The sequence below is a fragment of the Pieris rapae genome, chromosome 15, assembly GCF_905147795.1.
Source record: "Pieris rapae chromosome 15, ilPieRapa1.1, whole genome shotgun sequence".
Taxonomy (NCBI): domain Eukaryota; kingdom Metazoa; phylum Arthropoda; class Insecta; order Lepidoptera; family Pieridae; genus Pieris; species Pieris rapae.
Genome location: NC_059523.1, coordinates 7,186,560 through 7,214,058, shown reverse-complemented (window position 1 = coordinate 7,214,058; position 27,499 = coordinate 7,186,560). Strand labels below are relative to the sequence as shown.

The 27,499-nt window shown below is 33.0% G+C and overlaps 1 protein-coding gene across 2 annotated transcripts in view; it reads right to left on the bottom strand.

The window, feature by feature from the left end:
* Positions 1-1,188: 1,188 nt before the first annotated feature.
* Positions 1,189-27,499, bottom strand: part of LOC110992807 (Down syndrome cell adhesion molecule-like protein Dscam2) — a 39,709-nt gene continuing 13,398 nt past the window's right edge. The window contains exons 4-34 of one of the 2 annotated variants that reach the window (XM_045631528.1): positions 25,275-25,433; positions 24,959-25,087; positions 24,574-24,679; positions 23,431-23,635; positions 22,891-23,110; positions 22,225-22,372; positions 21,890-22,056; positions 21,452-21,542; positions 20,541-20,719; positions 19,955-20,100; positions 19,581-19,716; positions 19,094-19,213; positions 18,559-18,744; positions 17,889-18,033; positions 16,206-16,363; positions 15,648-15,882; positions 15,100-15,239; positions 13,244-13,314; positions 12,854-13,097; positions 11,343-11,524; positions 10,773-10,896; positions 10,264-10,393; positions 9,178-9,362; positions 8,234-8,410; positions 7,839-8,068; positions 5,856-6,168; positions 5,058-5,286; positions 3,478-3,581; positions 2,677-2,814; positions 1,938-2,009; positions 1,189-1,322 (exon numbers count right to left, since the gene is read on the bottom strand). In XM_045631528.1, coding sequence (XP_045487484.1) covers positions 1,297-1,322; positions 1,938-2,009; positions 2,677-2,814; positions 3,478-3,581; positions 5,058-5,286; positions 5,856-6,168; positions 7,839-8,068; positions 8,234-8,410; positions 9,178-9,362; positions 10,264-10,393; positions 10,773-10,896; positions 11,343-11,524; positions 12,854-13,097; positions 13,244-13,314; positions 15,100-15,239; positions 15,648-15,882; positions 16,206-16,363; positions 17,889-18,033; positions 18,559-18,744; positions 19,094-19,213; positions 19,581-19,716; positions 19,955-20,100; positions 20,541-20,719; positions 21,452-21,542; positions 21,890-22,056; positions 22,225-22,372; positions 22,891-23,110; positions 23,431-23,635; positions 24,574-24,679; positions 24,959-25,087; positions 25,275-25,433 — 4,895 coding nt within the window. In that variant the 3' untranslated portion in view covers positions 1,189-1,296. Of the gene's footprint in view, positions 1,326-1,937; positions 2,010-2,676; positions 2,815-3,477; positions 3,582-5,057; positions 5,287-5,855; positions 6,169-7,838; positions 8,069-8,233; positions 8,411-9,177; positions 9,363-10,263; positions 10,394-10,772; positions 10,897-11,342; positions 11,525-12,853; positions 13,098-13,243; positions 13,315-15,099; positions 15,240-15,647; positions 15,883-16,205; positions 16,364-17,888; positions 18,034-18,558; positions 18,745-19,093; positions 19,214-19,580; positions 19,717-19,954; positions 20,101-20,540; positions 20,720-21,451; positions 21,543-21,889; positions 22,057-22,224; positions 22,373-22,890; positions 23,111-23,430; positions 23,636-24,573; positions 24,680-24,958; positions 25,088-25,274; positions 25,434-27,499 lie in introns of both variants that reach the window. The other variant, XM_022258775.2, reaches the window with a different exon arrangement.

Here is a 27,499-nt window from a genome sequence, read left to right as displayed (position 1 = left end):
ATTAAACCTTCATATTCGTAATTAGAGAGACAACAAAATATCATAATAGGGGAGTGTTTTACTTATACATGGTAATTAAATAGCACTGTTTTTCTCATTTTATTTACTGGAGTAAGTTTATAGGTACACCAAAGCATGTTCTTTTAATTTTTTTATTGTTTACAAATTACATGTTATTAAAATAAAACATGGCGCAACTCAGTGTGCAAAATAATCGTTATAACCTTATAATGTTTAGGTTGATTGCAAAAATAAGTTTAGATCCGAAGTCGAGACTTAGAGCATGGTAAGACTTTGTGTCTCTAACGTGATTGCCTTTTTGACATACGGAAGTCATACTTACGCTAAGCGTAACCCTTTTCCCAAGATAATAAATAAACCGAAAAGAAAGAAAGGTTTGCTTTATGGTATAAAGAAGCTTCAGTTGACATTCACTTAATATGTAGTATCTTATAATAAAGGATAGGAAATGTATTTGTAAAACTTGGAGTATAATCATAGGATCTAGAAATCTATAAAGACTCAATTTAATATTTATTAATTTTTATCAAGGATAATGGGAAGGCTCACAAGGCGGATAACCTGCTTACGTTGACAGGAAAATGATCAAGGAAATAGAGTCGTAGCGTAATTTCGATAATACGAGTTGCTCCAATTTCGTTGAACATTGCAACCGCTGACGTTTTGCGTTCTAAAAATGAATAATTGAGAGGGCGCGAACGAATAGCTAACTTGCCAAATTTTTGTGTAATAGAAAGGTAATTTTGATATAGTTTTGCCTTGTTGGTCTTCTCAAAATGACGAGCACTCCTTCCAGCTCATAATTAGTGTAGTGAGCACGCCCAATTATTTATATTTTCACTATGGATAGTATAGGATGAGGACTGCATATCGCGTAGAGTAACGAAGGGTTGCAACTTTTACCAGCTCATATGTTACATATCTTTTAAATAGTAGAAATCCACTGACTCGCAAGTTGTATGAGGATTAGTGTAATGTAATGTAATAACACTGTTTTTCTCATTTTATTTACTGGAGTAAGTTTATAGGTACACCAAAGCATGTTCTTATAATTTTTTTAGGTCTGAATCTGAATCTTTTGTAATAATTCCAATTAATTTCTATACACATTTTACTGTAGAATACATTCTTCATTACATCAAAAATATTGGAGAAAATGAAACAAAATTTAATAGAAATAGATAATATAATTGTAAAAAATTGTATACATATTAATATGTATAACAGAATTCGCTAAGTTGACTAGATATTTACTAAATATTCGGCAGTGTGTCCTCAACTCCCTGATTCTTGTGAACAACCTGCTAACAAAAGATAAGCATTATATTGCATATAACAACTATTTATTTAAAAAAATACAATGCTATATCTTCAATTATTTGTATTTATTAGTATTTTTCATAAACCACGTATTATAGAATAAATTTTGATTCTTTGAGGTTGGGAAATAACGGTCGGCTAGATCGATTCCTCAGACGAGTGGATCCGAATGTCGGTGGCACATAAATGTTATCTGAGATATTTTACTATAAATTCAAATTGTATCAAAGTTCTTCCCCTCACTCGTGGACCATAGATTAGGTTTTTAAAGGTTTCTTTTATAGCGTGGACGAGTATCTAAATCATAAGTTTTATTGAATTTAAAAAAGTTAATTCTTATTGACTTAACTTTCCTATTATTACGACATTTTGTTAATGCTTCTATTATATGATATAATAACTTTAAAGACATTTTGCATGCCGATTTATTTTTGGCGGATTGTGCGGATTTTTATAATAGTTGTATCTAATTGTCCCACTATCTCAGCAAATAAACGATTTTTCATTTTTCATTTTCATTTTCATGGACAAGATTTGTAATATTTCTAAGATTTTAATAATTGAAAATGACTTAATTCATTGAACATGACTCTTACCATGATCAGGGCAATAATGTCGTCTGCGCCTGCGCCTTCGTTGTGCTTCATAAGCATCCAAACATGTTTCTTCTATAATAAATATTATGTTTATCGGTAAATATAATAAAAAAGCGTTAAACGAAACAATTTTCGAACTAAAAATAGTTTTTTATGCTAAATAATTTTAACAACGAATAAAATATCGTTTAAAAAAGAACTTGGTTCTTCAGGTTAAAAGCAGATACGTTACAAACGAACACGAATAGGAATAAAAACGTATATGTAATTAATAAAAAGCATTTTATGACACCTTTATTGTTACAAACTTATTCTCAGTACTGTCTTTTATTAACATAACTTTGACACATTTAAAGAAAAATACTTTTTTAACGGATTGAAGTTATGTATTAACTTATAATTATTTAAACATAATTTTAAATTTAACCGACGTTTCGCGTGCTTTACAGCGTGCATGCATACATAAATTCAATCCGTTAAAAAAATGTTTTGACGTGACAACGTCTTATAAATTGGTTTGCGAGAGGCACGCGTCCCTTCCACTCGGGCATGGTTAGCCCCCCTAAGAGCGAGAGAGACAGACATAAAAAGTTTATTTCATCCTTCTTCCTACTATACGAATGAATATTCACATTAAAATTATTTTACCACTCAAAGTCGTTGTCACGTAAAACTTTCGCCCGTATACCTTACCGTATACTTTACAGGCAACCAATTGTTTCTTCAAACTTATTCTTACCATCAGTGCTATGTGGAGGCGGTGCCGCATCATCGTCATGACGAGCCAGGGCTCGCAGTTGCAGAGTGTACGCTCTAGAACCCGGTCCTACACCCTCACCACCAGCAAAAGTTGCATATGGGCTTATCTCGTAAACATCTGCATGATACTCTAGCTATTACAGTACTATACAACTTAAAAACAATACGGATTCCGACGGCGCATGGCGTACCTTTGTCACAGAATTTCTCAGAGTTGTGTTGGTCAAGTTAATAAACGTTTGAAGCTTTATACCAATTAATTTAAAGAAAACTTACACTATCATTTAATTAAACCAATTTAATAATTTAAAATGTGTTTAATCGTATTCGTTATCAAATAAAGGATTTTCGGCTTATATTGGTTCAAACTATACTGTGTAATTAAAATGTGTTTGAAACAAATATAAAAATTCATACAACTGAGTTATTATCAGTATAATAAAAATTAAAAGGCCGGCAACGAACTCGTGAGCTCTCTGGCATTGAGAGTGTCCATGGGCGGCGGTTTCACTTAACATCAGCTGAGCCTCCTGCCCGTTTGCCCCCTGTTCTATAAAAAAAGGTTTAAGAATAATGGGAACACTAGTACATCAAATATACATCAATAGTCTTTAATATTATATATATTTATGTATTATTTTAAAATAATTTAACAGATATTAACTTCTTTAAGAGAGAAGCTATGGTTTTACTTTACTAAAAAAAGAAAACATATTATAGTATGGTGGTGACATGCGAAACCATTTATCAAAAGTATAATATTGCATATATTGTGACTTACCTGGAGGATCGGGAGGTAGTTTGGGTGTAGAGTGCGGCGGTCTGTACGTGCCACAAGCTGTCTTGTCGGCACTTGTCGTCACCCGAGGCATTGCACCATCCGTCCTATGCAATAAATCTCACGTTAAATTGCAAGATCTAAATCTAAATTACTTTAGATAGTTGGTTGTAATTATAACAATATATAATATTTTGTAGTCTTAAATACGGTATGAATATTAGTTATCTTTTTATTAATAGGTCCTTATAAAAACCTGCTAGAAAAGATAAATTCAAATTTTCCTTCAAGAAAAAAGCGTATCAATTCTTTAAAAGCCGGCAACGCACTCACGAGCCCTCTGGCATTGAGAGTGTCCATGGGCGGCGGTATCACATAACATTAGGAGAGCCTCCTGCTCGTTTGCCCCCTTTTCTATAAAAAATAAAATAAAAAAAATAACGCTGTAATTGTGCTCGTAAAATCTCTGTGTGATCCACGCTATTATAAATTTCTAGTTCGCGAAGTCTGATCTAAAATAATAGATGACAAAATCGAATTCTTTGTAATACTTAGATAATATAGTTTTTTTATTGAGATTTTACTCTCAGTATCTGCTCAATAGTGATTCCGGAATGTTGACTTTAGTATCGCCACTATCACAAGGTATGCCTTGCGCTAACATATTCAGAGAACTCAAAAATGTACACCAAAATGTCGGAATCGGTATCACTAATGTTATATAGTAGCAACACTATATAAAGAACGCTACATAAAGATATTAGTAAATATTTTTTACCTGTATGTTTATGTTTTATTTTACTCATACGTTAATTGTGAGAAATAATAAATAGCATTCCATGAAAAGAAAAATCTGCTCATTCTGCTTGGAAATAATGTCCGTCCTAATATTTGATTTCCGAGAAACTCATTTTGAAAATGTAATAACCATCATCACAAAGGGACCAAGTTGTTGTCATGGTAACATCGAAAATTGGAGACCATCCAATTAACTTATTATTTGCTGTAATTTACTGAATTGGAAAAAAATATTTGGCAAATTAAATAAGCGCAATCTTATTACGATTTCACGAATATTTTATATTTCTCGGTTGTAATTGATTATAAACAGCTATGATATTATAGAACAGTGGGAAAACGGGCAGGAACCTCACCAGATGTTAAGTGATACCGCCGCCCATTAACACTCTCAATGCCAGAGGGCTCGCGGGTGCGTTACCAGGCTTTAAGAATTCGTACACTCTTTGAATGACCCTAAGTCGAAATGGTTCGAAAATACACATAGTACAATACAAGTGGGCAGCTGGTTCCATATGTCTACTATGCCACAAGTGTAATAAGCAAATCTAAGTAGCGATATCATATTGTAGTTTTTGTTTTCTCTTTAGGGGTAGGCGTAATTCATATATTTGTCTGATTGCTAGTCCTTTTTTCGTCAAATGGTGTTTAGTTCTAAACCTGTTTTCAACGCCTAATAATATAGGCAGTTACACATTATAACTTACATACGAGCATCAAACTCTTATTTCTGGTTTATTCGACATATGGTAAAAATAATGCGGCGATGAAAAAATCTCGCTAACCTTTTTCTTCTGAGCAAAATAGCGAGTATAGTCAGTGCCGCTACAGAGAGAGCTGCACACAGAGCGAGCAATAAAGCCAATTCACCAGCTGTAGCGGGGAATGGCGCGTCTACCTCTTCCGCATAACCTCCTTCTGGTGGACTTGTAGTGAATTCGTAGATTTCCCGTGTCCAACCGGCTTCGTTCGAAGCACGGGCTGCCACGCGATAACGTGATCCGGGAGTAAGGCCTGGTAAACGAAAATTACTATGAAGATTATATTCTATAACCCCGATTGCTTAATTATAGGTGATTTTAATCTTTAACATAAATTCCAAGCAGTAGCTGTAACTTCAGTCTGTATTCTGATATACTGAAGTTAGTTTAGTATGTCCGTCAGTTGTTTGAGTCAAACAAACAAACAAACAATAATTATTTATTCATATAGGTAACATAGGTAACGTCAAGAAATATACATTAAATTAAATGATTCTTATTTCACATTTACTGCCAGTTCTCAAATCAAGGGCGTAAAACGGAAGAGAAGAACTGGCAATAAACTTTCCGCCACTCTTTTTAATCGCCAAGTTTTTTTACGCAATGTTTGTAAGGAGCTGCAACCAGTACACCATGTTCCATATGAAATTTAGAGTAATAAAGAATAATAAAATAAATTGAATACAAAAATTTGTCCACTATCAGCAGGAGGCATGGTGAGTACTAACAAATTAATAATTGTATTATGTAGGCATACAAGGCCGAAAAAAATATCAATAAAGAACACATAGAAATGCAGTATGTATCAGAGAATTCACTCACCTCCCAATATGACTTCACCACCAACTGGTACATCCCTAGCACCTGCCACACCTGAACCAGCCCACTCCAGTTTTAAGGCAACTGGACCGCAACCTCCGTCAGACCACATACTGGTATCAAACCGCGCATGAGTAGCATTGCACCGGATCCATCTATTATCGGGTGGAGATACTGGAGGACCCCCAGAGGTCCGGATGGAAATCTCAGTACCGGGTGGACCACCGGCCGAGCCATATGCCCGATACGCTGATCCGCATCGAAGGCCGGTTAGAATGGCCGGACCAGGATTTACAGTTTGCACCCTCCATTCGCCCTATCATTGATAACTTATTATGGCAACTATTTTTTCAAATAACATCGAACCCTATATATATATACTAAAACAATGTATGAGACTTCGACATACGGAAGTCATAGAACGCGGCAAGTTATGTTTTTAAATCTTACTCTAAGTCTTAATGTAGCTTATATTTTATTTTTTTTACATTACTGAAAAAAATATTATTACTTTGAATTTACCAGTCATGGTTAACTTATGAAGTTTTTTATAGCACGTTTTAAACATACTAATGTTAAGGATTCAGCGTTAAATAATAAAAGGAAATTAAATACTTCATCCTAATGAAAATGATAGGAATTTATGTCGTTAATGTCGGAAGTCAAGAGGGTAGGTTAAAGAAACATAAGTATTAAAGATGCTTTGTATTACTCTCATTTCAAGTATCAATTCAAGTCGTTTCATAACGAAATTTACAAAGTACAAATAAACATTTTATATTCAGGAATGATATTAGAGAAATGAAAAGATTACGTCGTACTACATTATTTCTTAATAAGATACAATTTCTCAGAGTACTCTTGAGAAGATTATTCAAATTGACTGAAAGTAGGGTAGAACTACATTTTAAGATTCTTGTCTTTATGCAAATCTAATTGATGCATTAGTAACGACAAAAGTATGAGTCCTTTAATTCCCAAATGTATGAATAGGGGAATATTTCTAATTCTAGTTCTGTAGTTTTTGATCATTATTATTTTCATATTTTATGGTTTGGTTATACCATATCAATTAACCGGATAGTATGATGCGCTGTGTTTTTTTTAAATACCTACAAGAGTACCACTTTATATATCTTATTTTAATAACACGTGAATGTATAGAAATAGTTTTTATCTACAAAAAGGTCTTTAACATTTACTATTAAAAAATATGTGTAAGTTTTGTCATAACTATAATAAGATAATTTTATATCTTAATCTTAATATATATATTTCTTGTGTGCGTGTGTATGTGACTGAACTCCTCCTAAACGACTGGACCGATTTAGACGAAATTTTTTGTGTGTGTTCAAGGGGATCTGGGAATGGTTTAGATTCACAATTTTGACCGCTGGACAATGTTTTTTTAATTAATTTTCAATTTATTAGTTGTTGTTGATTTTGGAATGTTTTACATTGGATCCGACAGACGGCGCTACCATCGCAGTGTCAAATTTTAAATAATATTCGAATTTTAATTTTAGTCTGTCCCGAAATTTAAAAAAAGTTTTGTTATCATTGTGTTATATCGTGTGTGACCATGTGCTGGATCGTTAGATATTGTCTCAACATTTGAATAATAATTTTCATCAAAATGGCTTATTAAAAATTGAAATTTTGAAATTAAAGACGTGTAGACAGGACAACGTCTGTCGGATCCGCTAGTAATACTATAATTTATTGTTTGCAGTAAAATTAAATATAAGCACGTAAAACGACAACTTTTTATGTATTGTGATATTCATCATTAGACACATCTCGACGGTTTTACTGACAAACTAAATATATTAAATGATATATTTATCATACAATTTTAAACAATTAAAATGGCAACTAAATGTATGAAATCTAATAAAATTTATTCGCTAAAGCCGTCATAAATGAAGGTTATACATTTAAAGATGGTCAATACTTTTACAGACATGAGACATGAAGCAAATTTACCTCAGGTGCAGCAAGCCTCCAATGCAGTGTATACTCTTTAGGGATAGCATGCCCTGGCACTCTTGGAGAAGCTCTGATCTCCAGCTCTAGTTCTCTAGACCTGGCTTCAATAAGTGCCAACCCTGGTGGAGACGGGGGTCGTAAGACAAAAACCCGCCACGTCACCGAGTCTGATCCATGGGGGTTCTCTGCTACGCAGGTATAGTTGTCAGCGTGTTGGAGTTCCAGGTCTACAAATATATTTACGAAATCATTGATAGTGTCGATAGTAGAATAATAAGACTGATTTTTATGTTCGCCTTATTCTATGGGTTTGATTACGATAAAATTTTCTTTAAATTTTTTGTTTCGTTTGAAGATCGGAAGATTATGTCAGAACAAGAAGATTTTCTTACTCCTTATCATCAAAGCATCTCCATCCAAATGGAATGGTGTTCGAATGTGAAGTGGACTCCCAGCTCGGAGCCATCGCTTGGAAGGAGGAGGCACTCCACCCACCACACAACGAAGTGATAAGGCACTTCCAGCTGATCCTACAGCTACTCCACCGAACGATGAAATTCGGGCTGGAGCTAAAACGTAAACGTACGATAGCTATATAGAAGATAGAAGAGACAAGAACGAAGGACATTTTTAAATACGTTTTTCAAAAATATGAGGAGTTTTTATCTAAAAATAACTAATAAGTTTATAAGTGAGTTATGTGCCAACCTGCACCTTAACGATATGAATATACGATTTCTGCTGACAAAGGAAGCCACCGGCGACGCTTCGAAATCGTACTTAGTTTTAAGAATTGCATTCTTGTAAGTATCGCGTTTCAGAGCACTATGTTTATTTGTAATTTTATAATAAATTTTTTTTTGAAGTTCACTGGCAGGTGAAATGTAATTAGTATATACATATACGTAAACAGTTGTAGTCACAAGTCACTGGCCTTAGTATGTATATAATTTAATTAACTAAATATTTTCGACGTCCTGGTGGACAGAAAAACTGTGTTCAGTTTGTGTTTCCACCACACCAACTTCTACTATTTAAGATTATTTATACAATAAATAAATAAAACCCATCAAAGTGGTAAGCGCGAAGGAAACCACATCTGACAACTACTTAACTAAGTAATTTACGTTCACATAGTAATAGTTAATGTTTAAAATATCTTTAGGGTTTATATGACATGGAATTTGAAGAACTTCCCACATATAAACTAAACCCTCTTACAAACATTTCGTAAACTTGATCGATAGAAAGAGTGGATAATTATGTGAAAAGACGTGAAACAAAATATAATATGCATGTCCCTATATTGTCTATTGACACTTTTGTTGTTACTAACCCAAAGCAGTTGTCTGACACTCTACAACAGTGGAGGTAGGTCCCTCACCAGCGCCAGTGGCGGCTCTAACCCAGGTTTCGTATGTTCTACCAGAACGTAAACCTCTTAACGTCTTCATACATTCCACAGTAGACCCTTCGCTTTCTGTACACGAGTTCACACGGGTTACGTTTGCTTCTTGGGACCTAGTTGAATACAGTTAAATTTTTAAATTGCTAAACGGGACTTTTCTTTATTCAGTTAATATTTAAAAGATAAAGTTGTGTTAGTAGAGTGATTAGATTATTAATTTAACGACATAAATATTCTTTATGTTAGTTGTTCAATAAAGTTCATTTTATGACTAAATTATTTTATCTACCAACTTGTATGTACAAAACTTAAATGAAATTCGAAAGTGATTCTGTTATCTTAATGTTATATTAACATAAATAAACACTTATTGGGTTGATAGTAAAAGCTTAATAAAAAAATATTAGTAGGTTGTTAAACTTATACTTCTTTTGGCGCATGATGAGCATCTTCACAAAAAACCGACACCCTGAAGCATTGTCAACATTTTAAAATAAAAACTGTGTATTTCTTTTATTATGTAGAAATATTTTTTTGTGATATTTAAATATGATTTATTTAACTAGTAGATAATGCGTTATAATAAAACTTTTAATGTATCAATAGCTTATTTTCTACTGTTGGTGTCGTTTTTTCTACAAACGTAGAAAAATGAAAAGATTTTTATTTCGTTGCGCAAAAGATGTATAATTTCTAACGCATGTAAGTACACACGTTTTTTAATGTTTATAGTATGTTTCCATATAAATATGTGCAGTAGACCTGTGGCTCACCGAAAATCAGTGATATTATTATTTTCAAACTTTTTATTATAGCTTTTATCAAACAATATTTCAATAAATACGTGATTTGATCGTGATTCTCTATAACTGATGCAAGTTTTAGTTATAGTTCGAATTAGTTCTCATTTACTTATTTAAATTGACATTAACATAAAATAATTAAATAATGAATAAAATTATATTTACAACAACAAAAATAATGACTTAAAATATTTTTTTTTTAATTTCTCACCCTGCCAGATCCTTGATATAGAGCGAATAGTGTGTCAGTCTTCCATTTGGTTCTACTGGAGGAAGCCAGGAAGCGCGAAGGCATCTCTCACTTAGAGCAATCAGCTTGATGCCACTCGGTGCACTTGGTACTACGATTATTAATTATATTGTTCCAATTATAATATATACAAAATACATAATATTTATTTTATATATACATATTTTAATATATTATATATTCGTATATCATGTACAATTCCAATGAGGTACCAATTTGATGACGACAGCTAAGGGTGCGTCCACATCTGGCGAATGCGCTGAACATTTGCGGCGCTTTCGCAAGAGGTGGACGCACCCTAATAAAGATAATTTCTGTGTCGAATTTAATAATGTGTTTTTAAGCCAATTAATATGACCTATAATAATTTGTATTGTTTGCAGAACGTTCAGTTGTAGTCATAACTACAAATCCGCTTTTAAAGCTTTTAATATATTAATTGTAAAATAAAATTTTGAAGTCTTTTTTACCGTCTTCATCAGTCCTACAGACTTGTGGTGGAGATAACGGGCCGTCTCCCGCAGCATTGTGCGCCCGGACTCTGATGTCGTATTCAGCAAATGGCGTAAGGCGAGACACTGTTGTTTCTTCACCCTATTAACGATACATGCATACAACAAATAGTTTTATACGTATAGTTAAATTTATGAATGTCAGATTCGTCAGAACGTTATAATCTAAACGTGTCTCAGACTGTTTCAATAAAAATGATTTTTATCTAATACTCGCGTTTTGAAACTATATTTTTATTTATATTTAATAAGATTCCCTTATTTCCTATCTTCCCCTCCCCTTAATTCTATCTTAATGCTAAATATTGGTTCATAAATATATTACTATTAATGCGTAAATCGACAATGTACCTAGCATTGCATGTGCTTCGATATAATAAAACTGAACGTATCTATAAGAGCTAAGTTTAAATAAAATATAGATATCAACATTAAAGTTAATGAGATTTACGATTGTATACTTGCATTTTTAATTGCAACAAGTAAATTCTATATTACTTATAAATATAATACGTAATTTAATCATACCTGAACACGTAAATGTGCATCCTGCACTGGCTGTAATGGATCGGCATCTCGCCGTGTGTATTGTAGAGTGTAGTGAGTGATAAGCCCGCCCCTTGAGTCGAGGGCGGGCGGCCGCCATGACACGCGAAGTGATGTGGAACCGCTTGAAACGCATGCTAAGCCTTCTGGGCTTCCATTTGGGGCTGTTAAATATATTTTAAATATAACTTTTTAATTTTTTTCTCATTCTTTTTTGGTTTACTACTGCTTTTGGTCCTATGTCAAATATATTTAAACGTGTAAAGAACGGTTCGGTGGTCGATACACAATCTTATACTAAAATGATAAGCCCTGAATACATACCTCGTCACGATGTCTCCTTATCAAGAAGAAAGGTACACAATATAGTCGTAAGGATTTGGAGAAATTATATTAGCTTAGGAACAACTGTTAGATGATACAGATACCTTGCCTCACAATAGTTCACAAAAATGCACAAAACCCGAGTGAATCTCAACAATGACACCAAAACATGTGACGATCGGTCGAGTAAAAATATTTTTGATCACTCTCATCAAATTTGTGAGAACTATTTGAATATGTAAAATATATATTATTATTTTTGTTCATTTAAAACAATAGCTAAATTTAAACGTGAACTTTGGCATTCGGTTTGAGTATAAGTGACTTGGGTCATAAATAACTGAACAAGAATTCAAGTCACGCTTGGAATCTGACATCTTCCAAGACAGTTTCCGTTTAAACAGAGCCAAAGTGGAAAATGTAGAGAACTATCAGTTACAAAGTAATTATGAAGCTGTCTCAACCTTTATAGAAGTATGAAGATGTTCGGTTACGAAACTATCTAACTTGCTTCTGATAATATAAATTTGGCTTTACGATTATTACAATATAGGGTAAGCAAGTTATTTTGTATTTATTTTTAATTTTTTTTTTACATTATTTTATTTGGTTTATAACCCTCACGTATACTAATTTGTAGTTGTCATACACGTTTTTGCAAAAAATAATATTTTTTTTTACAAAAAAATGGTCTTAAATCTTTTTTTAGTATGTTACTTTGAGTTTAGGTACAATTTATTCCCCACTTAGTATTAAAGGTTAGAGATTGGATATCGAGAGTAATATCACTAGCCTCCTATACACATAGAATGGTATAACAATTGATGAAAGAAACGATTTAATGTTTAAAAATAAAAGTGCTATCAATTTGTTCCGAATCGTTTGACCTGGATCGAAAAAGCCACGGTCCAATTAAGCCATTTTGCATTTTGATAGGAAAATTTATGACTCACGTATCATGTCCCTGACGCAGATATATTGATGAGGAAATAAAACGGGACTTTTTGTATTACCGAGTTCATAATTATTCATTGTTCCAGAGATTTATGATCCAGAAATTTGGTGTTATGCAAAACCAATCATTGTAACAAAAAGTACATAATATATTCCAATTGAATTTAAATAGGAAATAAGTCTCAATGCATGTTATGCGTAAAATATACACTTACGTGATTCCAAACAATGTCGATAGTGCGGTTGTGATGTCGGCCCATTTCCCGCTGCGTTATATGCTCTGACTGTAACTCCGTATCGTGTAGCTGGTTTCAGGCCTCGTATCGTCGTACTAGTCGCATCAGAACTCGCTCCACTTTCTGAAGCATTTTCCATACTGCCTTTGCCCTCTTCCGATGCCTCCCACCATCGAACTGTGTAGCCTAGTAACGTACCGTGCCAGGATTCACGCGGTGGAGGCTGTGAGTGTACACGTAGTAAACATATCAAAATATTATCAAAACTAATATATTATCTATATTACATTGATATTATATTTTACACTTAAAATTTATAGTACAAAAGAAATAACACGTATACTACAACGATGTACTAAAAATGCAAACCTGCCAAGTGACGAGTAGCTCTCGAGCGCGGAGGGCTCTCAGTGATATGTCCCGTGGCACTCCTCCAGGCGCTACGGATTAAATTGTTGTTGTTAGTTCAACACCAGTTGTTATTGATAGCTTGGACAATTTATCATTAAATATTTCCTGAACAGGATAATTTTTCCAAACAAAATAATCGGTATTATGTAGATTTTTCGAGATTAAAAAAATACGTCTATATTATTTATTTAATTAAAAGAATTGCTTTGTATTCTATTATTCTCATCACCTCATTATACAACTTGGCAAACTCGGAAAGGATTCTATAAAACATTTCAGGCGTCTTCGAGATGTGCAACATACAAATCAAAACAAATGGTTTCATTAAATTGAAACCCTTTGTTTTAGGATAGTTAATACAATGCAATTTATTTCAAAGTTTTAATGACTTGAATAATTTACGCTCCTAATCAGATAGTCCAGAGTTAACCTTCACAAAATCAAAAGTTCTTCTTCTTTCAATTTGTACAGAAATCTACCTCTTTAAAGTAAATCCTTTCAACTTAAATTCTTAGCTAATTAGTGAGAAATTGTATACGCGTTATGAATGCTTATACTTTGAACTTTTATTTATATTAAATCTAAATAACCATTCATAAGCTGCTTATATTTAAAATTAAGTGCATATATTTTTATCACTTGTTGGTCCCATATTTTATGAGTATGATTTTGGATTGAAGATTTTTATTAAATTAAAAATATGAAAGATATAACATGAATTTTCAATTTTAGGTATAAATAGTGTATAAATAGGTATAGAATGTAAACTCCTTTAATATCTCCAAAATAAAAGGCTATTTTTTTAAAAACGAATGAGACGGTATTTTGAAATTGAAACTTAAAAAACAAAACCTTGCAAGTAGATCAGATTTAGAATAACATCTTTGAATTTTTAACGGTCGTTAGGTCAAGGTTAATAAAAAATCCATTTAAAAGAACGGGCTAATTGGTATTAAAAGATATATAATAAATATTGTTCTTGGTAATTTTTTAAATATTGTATAAATATTAGAAATATACAGTATAACTGGACATTTTTTAAATATTTCAGAATCCTTCCTATTCATTAATTTTAATTCAGAAAACTAAGATAGTAATTCAAACAATTGTGACGTCATTGATAGAATTAACTGTCAAATTAAAGGTGACAGCTGACTGCCTCACAAGAGTGAGAACAAAATTATAACAAGTTTTAATTGTTACAATCACGAATAAAAATATCAATTATTTTTTTACTTATAGCTCAGGGATAATCACCCAGCTATTCTATAAAAACATACAAAATCCCATTTTCAACTGAAGAGGCCAGAGGCTTCAATCATTGTATACTTTAGTGCCCGTCTAAGCTTCCCACTTGTTGGCGTCAAAGAAAAATAAAACCGTTCCAAATCTGTTTACTTTTATCTTGACTAGCAAATGGTGATATAAATCGGAGAAAAGGTTTTACAAAGAGAACGTTTTTCGGTAAAATATTAGCGCTTTTCCGTATATTTGAAGCGTTTTTTAGTCATTTAAATGTTACAACGATTTTGTACAAAATACACACACAGTCTGTTAAATAGAATATCATTTAAAGGCATGTATTTTTGATATGGGTATAAATTGTATAATATATATATATTTAAAAAATCCACTATGAAGTTAACATTTTTAATTAATTGTCAGTTTTTTTATTACAATTTCTTTACTTTATTTCAGTTTCAGCAGACAGATGTTTAATTTATGTTAATTATCTATAACTTCACACCACGATGTACATCGGTAACTTGTATAGTCCGTAGCTCTACTACGGCGTAGCGCTAAGCTCTACGTACCTTCCTCTCTAGTAGTAAACTGTAGAGGTGTTGTGAAAGGGGAAGCTCCGACATCGTTGTGGGCGGCTATTCGTAGCACGTAGCGAGTATCAGGATATAATCCGGACACTAATGCCCCAGCCCGACTCGGCCCTTCTGACCTGAGTATGATGTGGTGCTTAAGTTTATATTATCAGAATGATGTGTTATATAAGTGTAACCTATTGTGGATGCATCTGGTTTGTTTGTTTTGTGTTTTATTTTTGAGTTTGTTTTTATGTTCTATGTTTCTGTTTGGTTTCCGAATCAATAAATAAAAACATAAATGTGCTAAACAGTTATATTATAGTAAAAATATTTATGTCGATATAAAAAATGCACTATAAGTATTAAGTATGTTATGGTTGTGTAGTGAAAATATCGTATTTTGGCGTTTACAAAATACGATATTTTCACTACACAACTTTAAACTATTTTAAAATCATTATACAAACTATGGCATAAATATATTAGTCACGGAATTGAAATCCGTAGGGCATTAACATATTCATAAGCTTGAGCAAACTTACGCGACATGAAGCAAATCCGAATTAGCCAGCGTTATGTTGAGGACTTCGAGTGAGTCCCACGTTTCGAGAGCGGGAAGCGGAGCGTTCAGCGGAGCATTTGCGAGGTCGCGAGCGAGGGAACGGTATTGTAGTGAATAATGAGATACTATGGCCCCACGCGTCACACGCCATGTTATTCGGGCCTTTCGCGACCACACATCCGATATGCGGACTTCTTCGGGAATGCTTGGACGTTCTTGACACAAAAAATGAATCAGTTAAAAATGTTAGTTATGTTATTCTGGTGTTTAGTTTAATGAGAAAAACAATTTTTGCATGGTGTTGGTGGACGAATTGCCTGTGAAAAAAAAACTATTTGCTTAATAGTTAAAAATGGGCTGATTATATTTACTTAAGTTTTTACATTGTATCCATTTAAAAATTAAATAACTGCGAAAAGTTGTATTTTTTCTATAAATAACATTAGAAAATAAATAACGATAAAATAACAAAACAAAACATTTAACTGTTAATTAACGTTTGTGACTACCGTTAATACGATATGTTAATTTTGAGTACCTTTTACAAATAGTCTAAAGACCAGTTCATCGGTGCCATACAAGTTTCTGGCGAGGCATCGGTAGTCTCCCGCGTGTTCTGGACCAGCGTGAGTGATTGTTATCTCAGACATCATTGCACCGTTACCCAAATCGCGCATCTCTACGCCTCCTGAGCCGCTGAGACAAACAATGTTTAGATGTAATCTCTTTATTATGACTGTATAAAAAAAATCCTAAAGATATTTTAGCAGGACGAAGTTGTTATGGAAAAGCATTGTACCAACAAATAATACTTGGCTACTAGACTGGTTGGAGGTTGTTAGTCGGTCTTCTGAGAGCGAATTCTTCTGTCCTTCCATTACCAACGAAGCCTCCTCTGTTTTAATAAAACCTTGCCAACTAGCTAAAGAACCACAAATCACAATTTTTAATATGACAAATATGATATACACCGAGAAATCATATTAAACAAAACAATCATTAAAAAAAAAACATTAAAAAGACAAACATGAAACAAAACCATTTCTACTTTGTAACCTCATTTAAAATAGTTGTAGAGATACATGATTGTCATAACTTTATAAATTATAAATTACTTCGTCACTAAATAAAAATAATTATCTTCGTAATAAAATAAACAATAGTGTTGGCCTAGGGGCTTACGAATCTCAAGCCAGTGCTCATGGCTTTAAACCAATAGATATTAAGGGCAAACATTGAAAGCAAAAACAACAAATTTGGAAAAAAAAAATATGATGTAAGATTTTCGTTTGCCACAAAAGACTTGTCTAAAAAAATATCAAAGAAGCGAATGCCTACTGTGGTACTGTGGATAATTATAAGCAAATAATTAAAGTATCAAATTAATAGTATTTTTACGACTAAAGTAAACTGTAGATAACGTTTTAAATTACCATTAATGTTGATTCAAAGAAACAAAAATCGTGAAAAAATAGTGCGTTTAGTTTAGTTATTAACTGTGTTACAGCAAGTTATCTAACAAAGTTTAAAGGCAAAGTACGCTTAGATAATGTTATTAAACGTAGGTAAAGTACTAGGAGTTGCACCTGCGTCTCACTTAAATTTTCAAAGCTTCGGCCGTTAGGTTAGGTAGAAATTAGGTCATATCCGTCGTCTGACACTAACCCTCTTAACCACAAAATTCATCACTAGTATACCGGCTCTAAGCTATATTTAAACTTAAGCTGGTACTTTACGTAGGCGATTCTAAGGTTTAATGACATTGCTAACAATAAGATCATCAAAAACCAAATTAAATCCATTATAACAAAAATATCTTGTGTATATGCTGGCAACACAACACATTTATGTTTATACCTTTGTACAGAAACTGAAGAGTCAACAAAGAACTTAGATACATAATAATTTTAGCGTTTGTATGTATGTTTGTATTATTTATTATTCTAATATATCTAGGATAGAAAAAGGTTATAATGTTACTTTCTGGCACAAAATGATTCGTTTAGTAAAAAAAAAAGTTTGTGGTCCTTCGTTAAATCGATAGTAATTAAAAATATAAGTCGTAAGAACGTCACTCAAAAACGTATTTTACGGCGTCATGAATACAGTGGAAAATCTCGATTTCTCTATAACAAAATATTACATACACTTTTTTAAAAGCTATTTAATCCCGTATGTGTTTACTAACTAATACATATTAATTACAATATAATATTCTTACTGCAAAGCAAGTGGTCGGGTGTCGTGTGTCCAATGTACGTGGATCTCGGGCTCCCCTCTGACACTGCAGGTGAGTCTCGCTGGAGTACCACGTACCACCCACTTTGTCTCCCCAGACCCACTGCCTCGGCTTAGCTTAGGTGGTTCTGTAATATGTAGCCATTAACTACCAGATACATTTTTGCATCTAATGGAATTAATTTGTTTTAAACAATTGGTTTATCATCTTTCTATCTGCATATAATGGAATAAATTTGTTTAAAACAATTGGCTCATCATCTTTCTGTCAACAAACACAAAACAATTTTATTATTCCGAGAACAGAAACAGATTATAGTTCATGTGTTAGCCATTGTATTACATAGGCTGCAAATACTAAAAATATTTATGACAATAAATCAATCGTAACCAATATTTGCACCTATGCTAAAAACAAAACAAATATGACTAAAGAAAGCTGAACTGACTGAAAAAATAATATTATGAAGCATCTCTATAAAATATCTAACCTGTCATTTACCCCAAGATAATTCTATTATATGTACACTATATCTATTTCAGGCTGCATTAAATGTTTGTATGATATTGTCTATACCTAGATTCAATAATGCAAATCAATACAAACAATATCAATAAAATTAATATAAACTATTTGTAACTGAGACATATACCTCTAACATCCAAAAAGAACACATGATGAAGAAATGAATGTTGGACTCTGGCAGTACACCTGTACCACCCCTCGTGGTCTGGAGTTGCAGCACGTAGCCAAACCGTACCATCCGAGAGAATTGATCCTTCACTAAGCTCACTACTTTCTGACTGACCCCAAAGGATGTGTCGCCAGTTTTCGCTATCTATAGAACAACATTAACACGTATTCATCAGTTTCTTATGCAGGCTAAAAGTCGTAGATGGTTCTGAGAATAACATTTTTAAGTCGTATATTCAAACAATTTATATAACCCAAAAAGTAAATTTAGACTAAAGTACATTTGTAAAAACATCTGAAACGTAATGAAAATTTTCTCTTAATTTCCTATCAAAACGGAGAATGTCAATAATAAAACTTCATCATCCACGTACCAAATAATAATGCGTTAAAAACTAATCTCCATAAATAATCGAAACGATTCGTATGGACAATATTATACTTAATGGATTTTTCAATATTTTTAGCGATTTATTATTTCACACAGCACATACCAGTAGAAAACTCCCAAGATATTCTCGGCTGTGGCTGACCCTTGGCGGAGCATGGTAGAAGGACAGCTGCTCCTGCCGATACTGATGTGTTCTGTGCTCGCCAAACCCACAACGGTGCCTCTGTAGTGAAACTGTTTCGTTTATCATCTCATTCTTATTTTAAATTTTACTTTTACATGCCTTTCTGTGAGTATTGAGAATTGGGTCAATCTAGGTTTTAACAAATGGAGCTTTTTGCATTTGCTAACTCTGCGAACAAAAGAATCGCGCGGCAACGGAGTTATAGCCGAACCATTTTAGACATATTCGACTTAGTCACAGTTGAAACTTTGAGGGTTTCATTTTGGTAAAATTTAGTTACCGGTGCTTGATAAAAATTTCTGTGATAGAAAGTATCTCTTTAAAAGTGTACTTGAATGGACGAAAGAAAATATCTGGATCCTAAAAATAAGATAAAGTGTAATGAATATTATATATTATTAAATACCTTTGACGACTAAAGCAGCCGAGTGACTAACAGTGCCAAAGTCATTGGTGGCTCGACATGAGTACTCTCCACTGTGCATTGAATTTAAATCTTGTATCACCAGAATCGTGAAAAAATCCATATTTTTCTGTTCAACCTTTGAACGAAAATGTAATTACGTTTCATAAGTAATTTATTTAAAATTATTGAGGCAAAATGTTGCAAGCTAAGAAATAACCCTTTTTTAATATAGCTGTAGTAGGTATGTTGACCGCACTTACAGCCATCATGTAACCTTTAAGCCAGAAGTTGGTTTGTATGCGGGAAAATTAATTGAAAGAATATCACAAAATAAATTAATTTTTATTAACCACTAAATCAATAATTTAACTCACTTTCAAAACAGAAGGTATAGGTAAATTATCTTTATGCCATGAAAATTGGATTGGTTTATCTCCTGATACTAGGCTGCACGTCGCTTGTGTGCTTCCTCCAACTTCTAATTCTTCAGGAAATTGAAAAGGAACTATCTTCGGTGGTTCTGTTAAACAATGAATTAACATTGTTATCTATAGTCTCACCCCTAGTTTATAAAACATACACGCAATGATACTAAAATTCTGGGGTTAGATATATGTTGTGTTCCAATACCCGCCATATTATTTTCATGTTGCAGTACAGTACTTCTACTAATATTAAACTACCTTAATAATATATAGAATATAGGTGCTTAAATGCTGTTTCGTTAATAACAAAACTACACTTGACTATCATGAGGATGAATAAAATAGCCGTTGCATATAAAAAAATAAGAAAGTGAGGGTAGACTTATGGATAACGAACCTACCCACATAGCCTTGCAATTATTGATGATAATCTTTTATTAAGAACTGTAATACAAAAACGTGTAGATTAATAATATAATGTCAGTTCTATTAAGAATTAAAAAGATATATGTGAAAAAATTGTAAGCTTACTTACTATGCACTTCAATTCGAACTGTCCGTCTAGCCAACTCCCCACTCTCGGCTCTGACCTCACATGTGTACCCTCCCCCGGTGGAACTTCTCACAGATGTTAATCTTAATAAACCTCGTTCTTCACCGGATTGTATGGGTGACTCCACTATGGAGCCATCTTCACGTCTCCATATAACTTCTCTGAAAAATAGCTTAGCAATATAATATGAGAATTGTATATATACGTATTATAAAATAGTGTATAAAATTTATTCACGAGGCCAAAAAACCAAAGTACTTATTACGATTATTGTATTTGTTGTATGTAATATATCTGTAGGATACTAATAAGAATTATACTTAATTTACTTTATTTCGAATATTCACTGATAACGATGAAAGCATAGAGAATTATTCGTTTTATTGCAAAGTGAAGAAAAATGTAAATGAAGCAATATCCATACTTCCGTAGTATCGTTGAATATTATTTGTTTTTTTATGCAAACATCAAACAGAACAAGCTGTTGTTTATAGTATCCACTGTTATTACTGGGTATATTAAGAGAGAAAAATGTATTGAAATATTATATACTTAGACCTCGCTAATTATACGTGTTTTTTTAATAATAATAATAAAAAGTCTTTATTCATTTTAAGTACATTTTCTTTTCTAAGTGTAAGATTTGGAAACCCTTTTAAGTAAAAAATATCTGTGTCATGGTTCCCAGTTCTTCTATACACAAACTTAATTACTTAAAATAATGTCATTATTAAACCTATTTTTTTGAACCGTTTCCTTTTTTGAACTGTTCATCATCACGCCTGTGCATGAGTAAGTGTGTGGGTGTAAATGTGTGTGTGAGTGAGTGAGTGAGTGAGTGAGTGAGTGAATGAGTCAAGTGTATTTACATCGTGTTTTATGAGTGTACTTACTTAATAGGATATCCTGAGTAAGGACAATTTAATGTCACATCAGCTTCTACTGTAACGTGCATTGGTGGTAAATATCTAATATTTGGGGGACCTGTAACATGTCAATCGTATTATTTTTAATCCATTTATAAAGGATATAGTTAAATAAATTTTAATTTTTTTTAACATAATTTCGTTTTTACTACAACAACTATTCATTTATTTTTCTGTTTTGACATATTAACAGCTGCTGCCGGATCGCGCGTCCCATATGACATATTAACTTGTCTTCTAAACGGTTCATCATTCTTTACAGTGTTAAATATATTAATATATTTTTATAATTCACGAGGCAAATGGGCACACTCACCTGATATTAAGTGATACCACCGCCCTAGGATACTCATGCTGCCAGAAGGCCTTTTAAAGTTTCTAATGAAAATATTATATCTTGTTTACCAAAAACGTTAAGCCTTGCGTGGTGCGACTGCGACCCACCAGAATTTGTTGCATTACATCCATATCTCCCACCTTCATCGGCAGTCCTAATATTTATATTTAATGTTGATATTATACTCCCCTCCTCACTTCCAGGGAGAGATTCAGCTCTTGTATTTACTGTATATCTTAAAAAGCCAAAATTTCATTTTTAAAGGATAGCGGTATCAATAATTGAGCGAAACCTCGATGTTTTTTCAGATTGTTACATATTTAATTTTCATAGAATTTTTAAAATATATTAAAGTTGTTTGTGTATTAAATATTTCATTTTGATTTATATTTAATTATATTACTTTTCAGGCGCTGATGGAAGCGGTCTGTCATCTAAGGTCCAGAATATTCTTGGTGGTGGTATACCAGTAGCGGCACATCTAAGAGCAATACTTTGTCCAACACGAGTTATGGCCTCACTGAACGTCGCTACCAGCCTTGGGGGTCTGTCTAAAACGCAGTTAATATATATTTACCGAAAACTCTCTAAAGAAGTTTCGATTTATAGAATATATTTATATGATTTATATTTATGAAATTATATGTTTATTCACTGCAGAAATACAAAATCTCTAAAAAAACCAATTGTAATAAATAAAATATATGTATGTGTACTATATTCCTATCTTAATATATATAAATCTAAGTATAAGTATAATAATCTAAGTATAAATAAAAGTCACTCTCTCTCAGTCTGTCTCTGTCCACGATGGACTCCCTAAACTACTTAACCGATTTTTAATTAAATTGGCCGTGAGCAATCTGTTTCAACTTAAGAGATAGGATAGCTTAGATCTTTAATTATAGTCACAATTATATTTTATTGCAAATTATTTGTTTATTATTTGATACAATTCTAAGAGATGGCGCTGTGTTAAAAGTACGAAGATTTTAATTGAGTACAAAAATAAATAAAAATCGCGTCGCCATACAAAGTCAGATGTAGAACGAATTGTGCAAAATATTACCAGCAATAATAAGTTCAGCTCCTGATACGGCTGAATCCGAGTGATCATATGCTGTGCATTGGTAAAGACCAGCGTGGTGAGACCTTACTGGTCCCAAAGTAAGCTTCGCTTGTGAAGAATGCAAGGGTCTGCCTTCATGCTGCCAGCTTAATGTGACCCCTCCACCTCTACCTCCGGATACCGAACAGTTAAAATTACTGGATCCTCCAGTACCTAACATCTGAAAATGTCCCGGTCTGTCCTTTGACTATAGCTTTATGTATTATCATTCTTTACTAGATGCGATGTTTATTTTTATTTTTTTTATATAGAACAGGGGGCAAACGGGAAGGAGGGTCACCTGATGTCAAGTGATACCGCCGCCCATGGACACTCTCAATGCTAGAGGGCTCGCGAGTGCGTTGCCGGCATTTTATTAATTATTACAATAAAATTGTACGACGACGAGCAGGCGAATGCAGTACAACTTTGTTTAGTTATATAAAATCATATAATAAAATTTCAAATAAAATACAATATTTTACTTTATAAAATACTCACCAAAGGGTTTGGAGTAACAGTTACACTTAATGGTTCATATACAACCAATCTTACAATAATACGTGGTGTACTTTCGGTACCAGGGGAGCAGGCGTATCTGACCGCGTGATGTAACCTCACATTCGGTAATATTAATGCCCCACTACGAACTATCCCTTCCCCTGACGCAGTCACCCAAACTCCATTCGCATCTTGTCGTTGCCAACTATAAAAAAAATACTTTCAACAAAGGGGCAAGCGAAAAGAGGATTATATTGATAATACTCTCATGAATTTCACAATAACAATGGCTTGCGAATGCGTCGGCTTTTGTTCTGTTTTGACCTAAAGAAGATTAAATGACATAACAAACCTTTTTCGACGTTCCTTAAATAAATCACAAGAACTAAACAGTTCACAGTCTTAAAAATCTTAGTTTAGAATTCAATAAACGCGGGTAGTATAAACATGCAAAAATACCTTTAAATTACCTTCACTTTAGTTACTTGGAATTTAGATTTAAAATATTTAATGTGTGCGTTTGTATCAATTGTATAATGTTGAATATAATAATATTAAAGCAATAAATAACTTTCACGGAAATTGAAGTTTAATAATGACACAACTACTTTGATACCTTACCCTTAATACTATCTTTGATATAATATATATATATGTTTTGACATGATTTACAGTAGCAGCATTTATATAAGAAGTATCTGCCCATACGAACGCCGCTTCGCCTTAATACGATTTTTTAATTAGCCTGCCTTTTTAGTAGCTACATGCCAATATGGAACATTTTGTGGATTTTTGTAGTTATACTTTTTTTGGCGCGTTAGGGAAAAATAAGATGAGAATAAATTTATTCGATGCGCGCGCTCACCGTCGAGAAAAACCAACACCCTGAATTTAGCTCTAGTCAACATTTTAGTTTTTTATATTATTAGGATTGTTTTTTCTACGTACAATAAGGCGATAGTTGAATTTTTCAGGAATAAAAACCTTAGTACTAATTTTAAAAAATCCAATTTTGTTACTAAATTTTCTTTTCTTGCTGATTAAACTTATTCCTAAAAAACTTCAACGTTTTGGAAATTGGATATGTTGGTCACTAACTGGTTTAAATTATGATGTTTAATAATCAAGAAATAATATACTTACGTGATAGTATATCTGTTGATATGTCGAAATACACACGGCAAAATGGCTGTATCTCCAACGCGTGCTTCAACGGAATTTACTTCTACACTTTCCAACCAGCTGCTTTCTATTAAAAAATAATCATAAAAATTTCAATACTACAATAATATAGACTTCTTTGAGTTACACGGAACTTTTTGATGTGTCTGTGTGTATCTATTTTATCTTAAATTTTTAAAGATCAACTTTTGAATTTGCTACCTTAGAGTAGTTCATAATAATTTTATATCGAAGGGAAAACTACTGAAAATGACTCAATGGTTTGGAATTTTTAGAGAAATTATAAAAAAAAAATATTTTTTATAATATAAGGTGCGCTAACACACACGTAATAGTCAATTCTTACCATCTGTGGTTAGTTTTGATGTAGCACTGGGTGTGTCTACTGCAATACATGAATACTCTGCTTCTACGTCAGCCTGTGTTAAATCTGTTCCCAATAACAATCCTCCAGCACCTGATATCCATCTGGTGTCTAAAAATAATTAAAACATACAAACAACATAGAATATTTTTTTTCTAGCTGCGATTCAAAACGTTCGACATTTGTTCGACTCTTCCGTTTTTAGACGAGAAAAGAGTAGCCAGGCAAGAATCACAAATATGGCTACCATAGCTGCAGCAATACTTATAGTCTCGTGCTCATGTACAGTATTACCTACCTGTTCCCATGTATCCTGTTGTAAGTGGAAGTCCATCTTGCAGCCATTTGATATCCGTGAACCCTATCTGCGGTGACAATTCACATCGCAGTACTACAGAGCCACCCAATTTTGCTGGAGTTAGCTGCTTGACTGTGGTAGCGAGAACGCTGTCATCAACTGCGACAACAAAGTTTATTTAAAACAAAAGAAACGTTTGTTTAATCTCATTCAATTATTAGAGAATAAATATTCCGATCCGAATCCGAATTTCTGTATCTGTCACATGATCATTTCTAATAGGCAAGTTGGGGATCAACCTTCTGTTATAATGCATGCCGGTTTACCGGTATAGATAGAAAGTCATTTAGTGTACAGCCGGGGATCGATCCTACGATCTGTAGGACAAGTCACACCTTGAAACCATTAATTTCAACCAATTAGCATTTCCTTTACCTATCATTATATTCATATTTATATCATTCTAATAATTAATAAATTAATGATATAACATGTATTTATAATATTTTAACAAATGAACCAGAATAAAAAAGATTTTATGTGTTTCAACCCTTGATATTGGGCTCATGTAGAAATCTGTATATTTTTAGTGATTATTATTTTTTTATAACTTATAGATCAGCCTTTAGTGCCTGATGCCGTCAACTGTTAACATTAACTTTTAAATTCCTTTATTTTTGCTTATAGAATAATTGTTATTCAAACAAAAAATAAATCAAACGTTCCATTGTGTTTTTATCGTTGCAAACAATAAATTGATCCAATTGTATAGTGTTTTGTCTGCGAAGCCTCATTATTGTGTATTGACGTCGCCCAATTATGGATACGTTTTATAGAATATTTTATGCCAATTAATCAACAAAGGCTTTATTGGCAATTTTATCAATCGTATATATTTTCTGGTGTCCCTATTTATTCAAAGATTCTTGTTCTCTTATTTACAATAACACGTTAAAAATCAGTTTTGTTTCTTTTACTTTTATTATAATTTTATGATTAAAAGTCCATCAATAGAAAAGATAAAATACATACTCAGGGGCGCAACAGCTACGCTACGCTTATAGCGTACCTAGGCTTAAGACTTTTGTATCTATTTCATTATCGTTTGTCAATCTAATAGGCAAGGCAATCTTCTGTGCCTGACATATACCGTAGACTATTTAGGCCTAAGGCAAGCCGGTTTTCCTCACGATGTTTTCCTTCACCGTTTCAGCGATAGATAGTTTGATTGTAATTGGTCAACAGTCCAATAAAAATGCGATAGAATGCTTCTTTACATTTTTTAATATATTAGATATGGAGTCGCCATAAAAGGTAGCTGCTGCAGCCCAAGGACACCCATGTTGTGCTAACATGGGTGTCCTTGGGCTGCAGCCCTTAATGGGGAGATGATTATTTCCTTTTTTAAAGTTTATAGGCCGTATCTCCCAGAAAATACCTCACTATAAGTCGATTCCACAGCTTGCCATTCCCTAAAAGGAAATGCCTAAAGAAGCCGCTTGCGGAATATTTCCAGCCATCGAGGGAGTGCTGATGAAACATGGAATTATTTTGAAATGAGGCAGCTTTCAACAATTTCTCACAACTCTATTCAAACTATATTATGTAAAATGAGATACATACAGAGTTAGAAAATCAATCCGTAGTTAGAGATTGACAATTGAATGACCAACTAGCGTTCCGGAGAATTTTGTCAAAAGGAAGAAATACCAAATACCAGCAGTATTTGGGTTTAAACAGCTGCAAACAGTCTTAACTATCGTTTGTTTTACTTGTCCTTCTGGTTAAAAAAATATCTCTATTATTTCATTTAAAGCTGTCTGAATTTAGATAAATAGTAATTATATTTATGGTGGTGGGATGTACCTAATAAAAGCGAACCACGATCGAGATAACCTTTTCTTCTGTTACAATGTTATTTATCGATAGTTGATCTTAAATATAATATATTTCATTCTGGCATTTTTACGGATTTTCAACAAGTTCAAGTTCACATCTTTATGTGGCTTTCCACAAGTGTAAGATAGCAATCATCTGATTAAGTGACCACGTGTTTCAAAGGTTTGTTATATAAGATAACATTAAAACAGCTCTGAAGTTTGTTTAGAACCATTTAAAATTTTTCCTTCGTTCAAAACAAAAGACTTCACTTGTTTCTAACTTCTTGATATGCCATTTTTAATCCTTTAATTAAAAGTTTTATCCCTGTAAAAACTCGGGGCCCG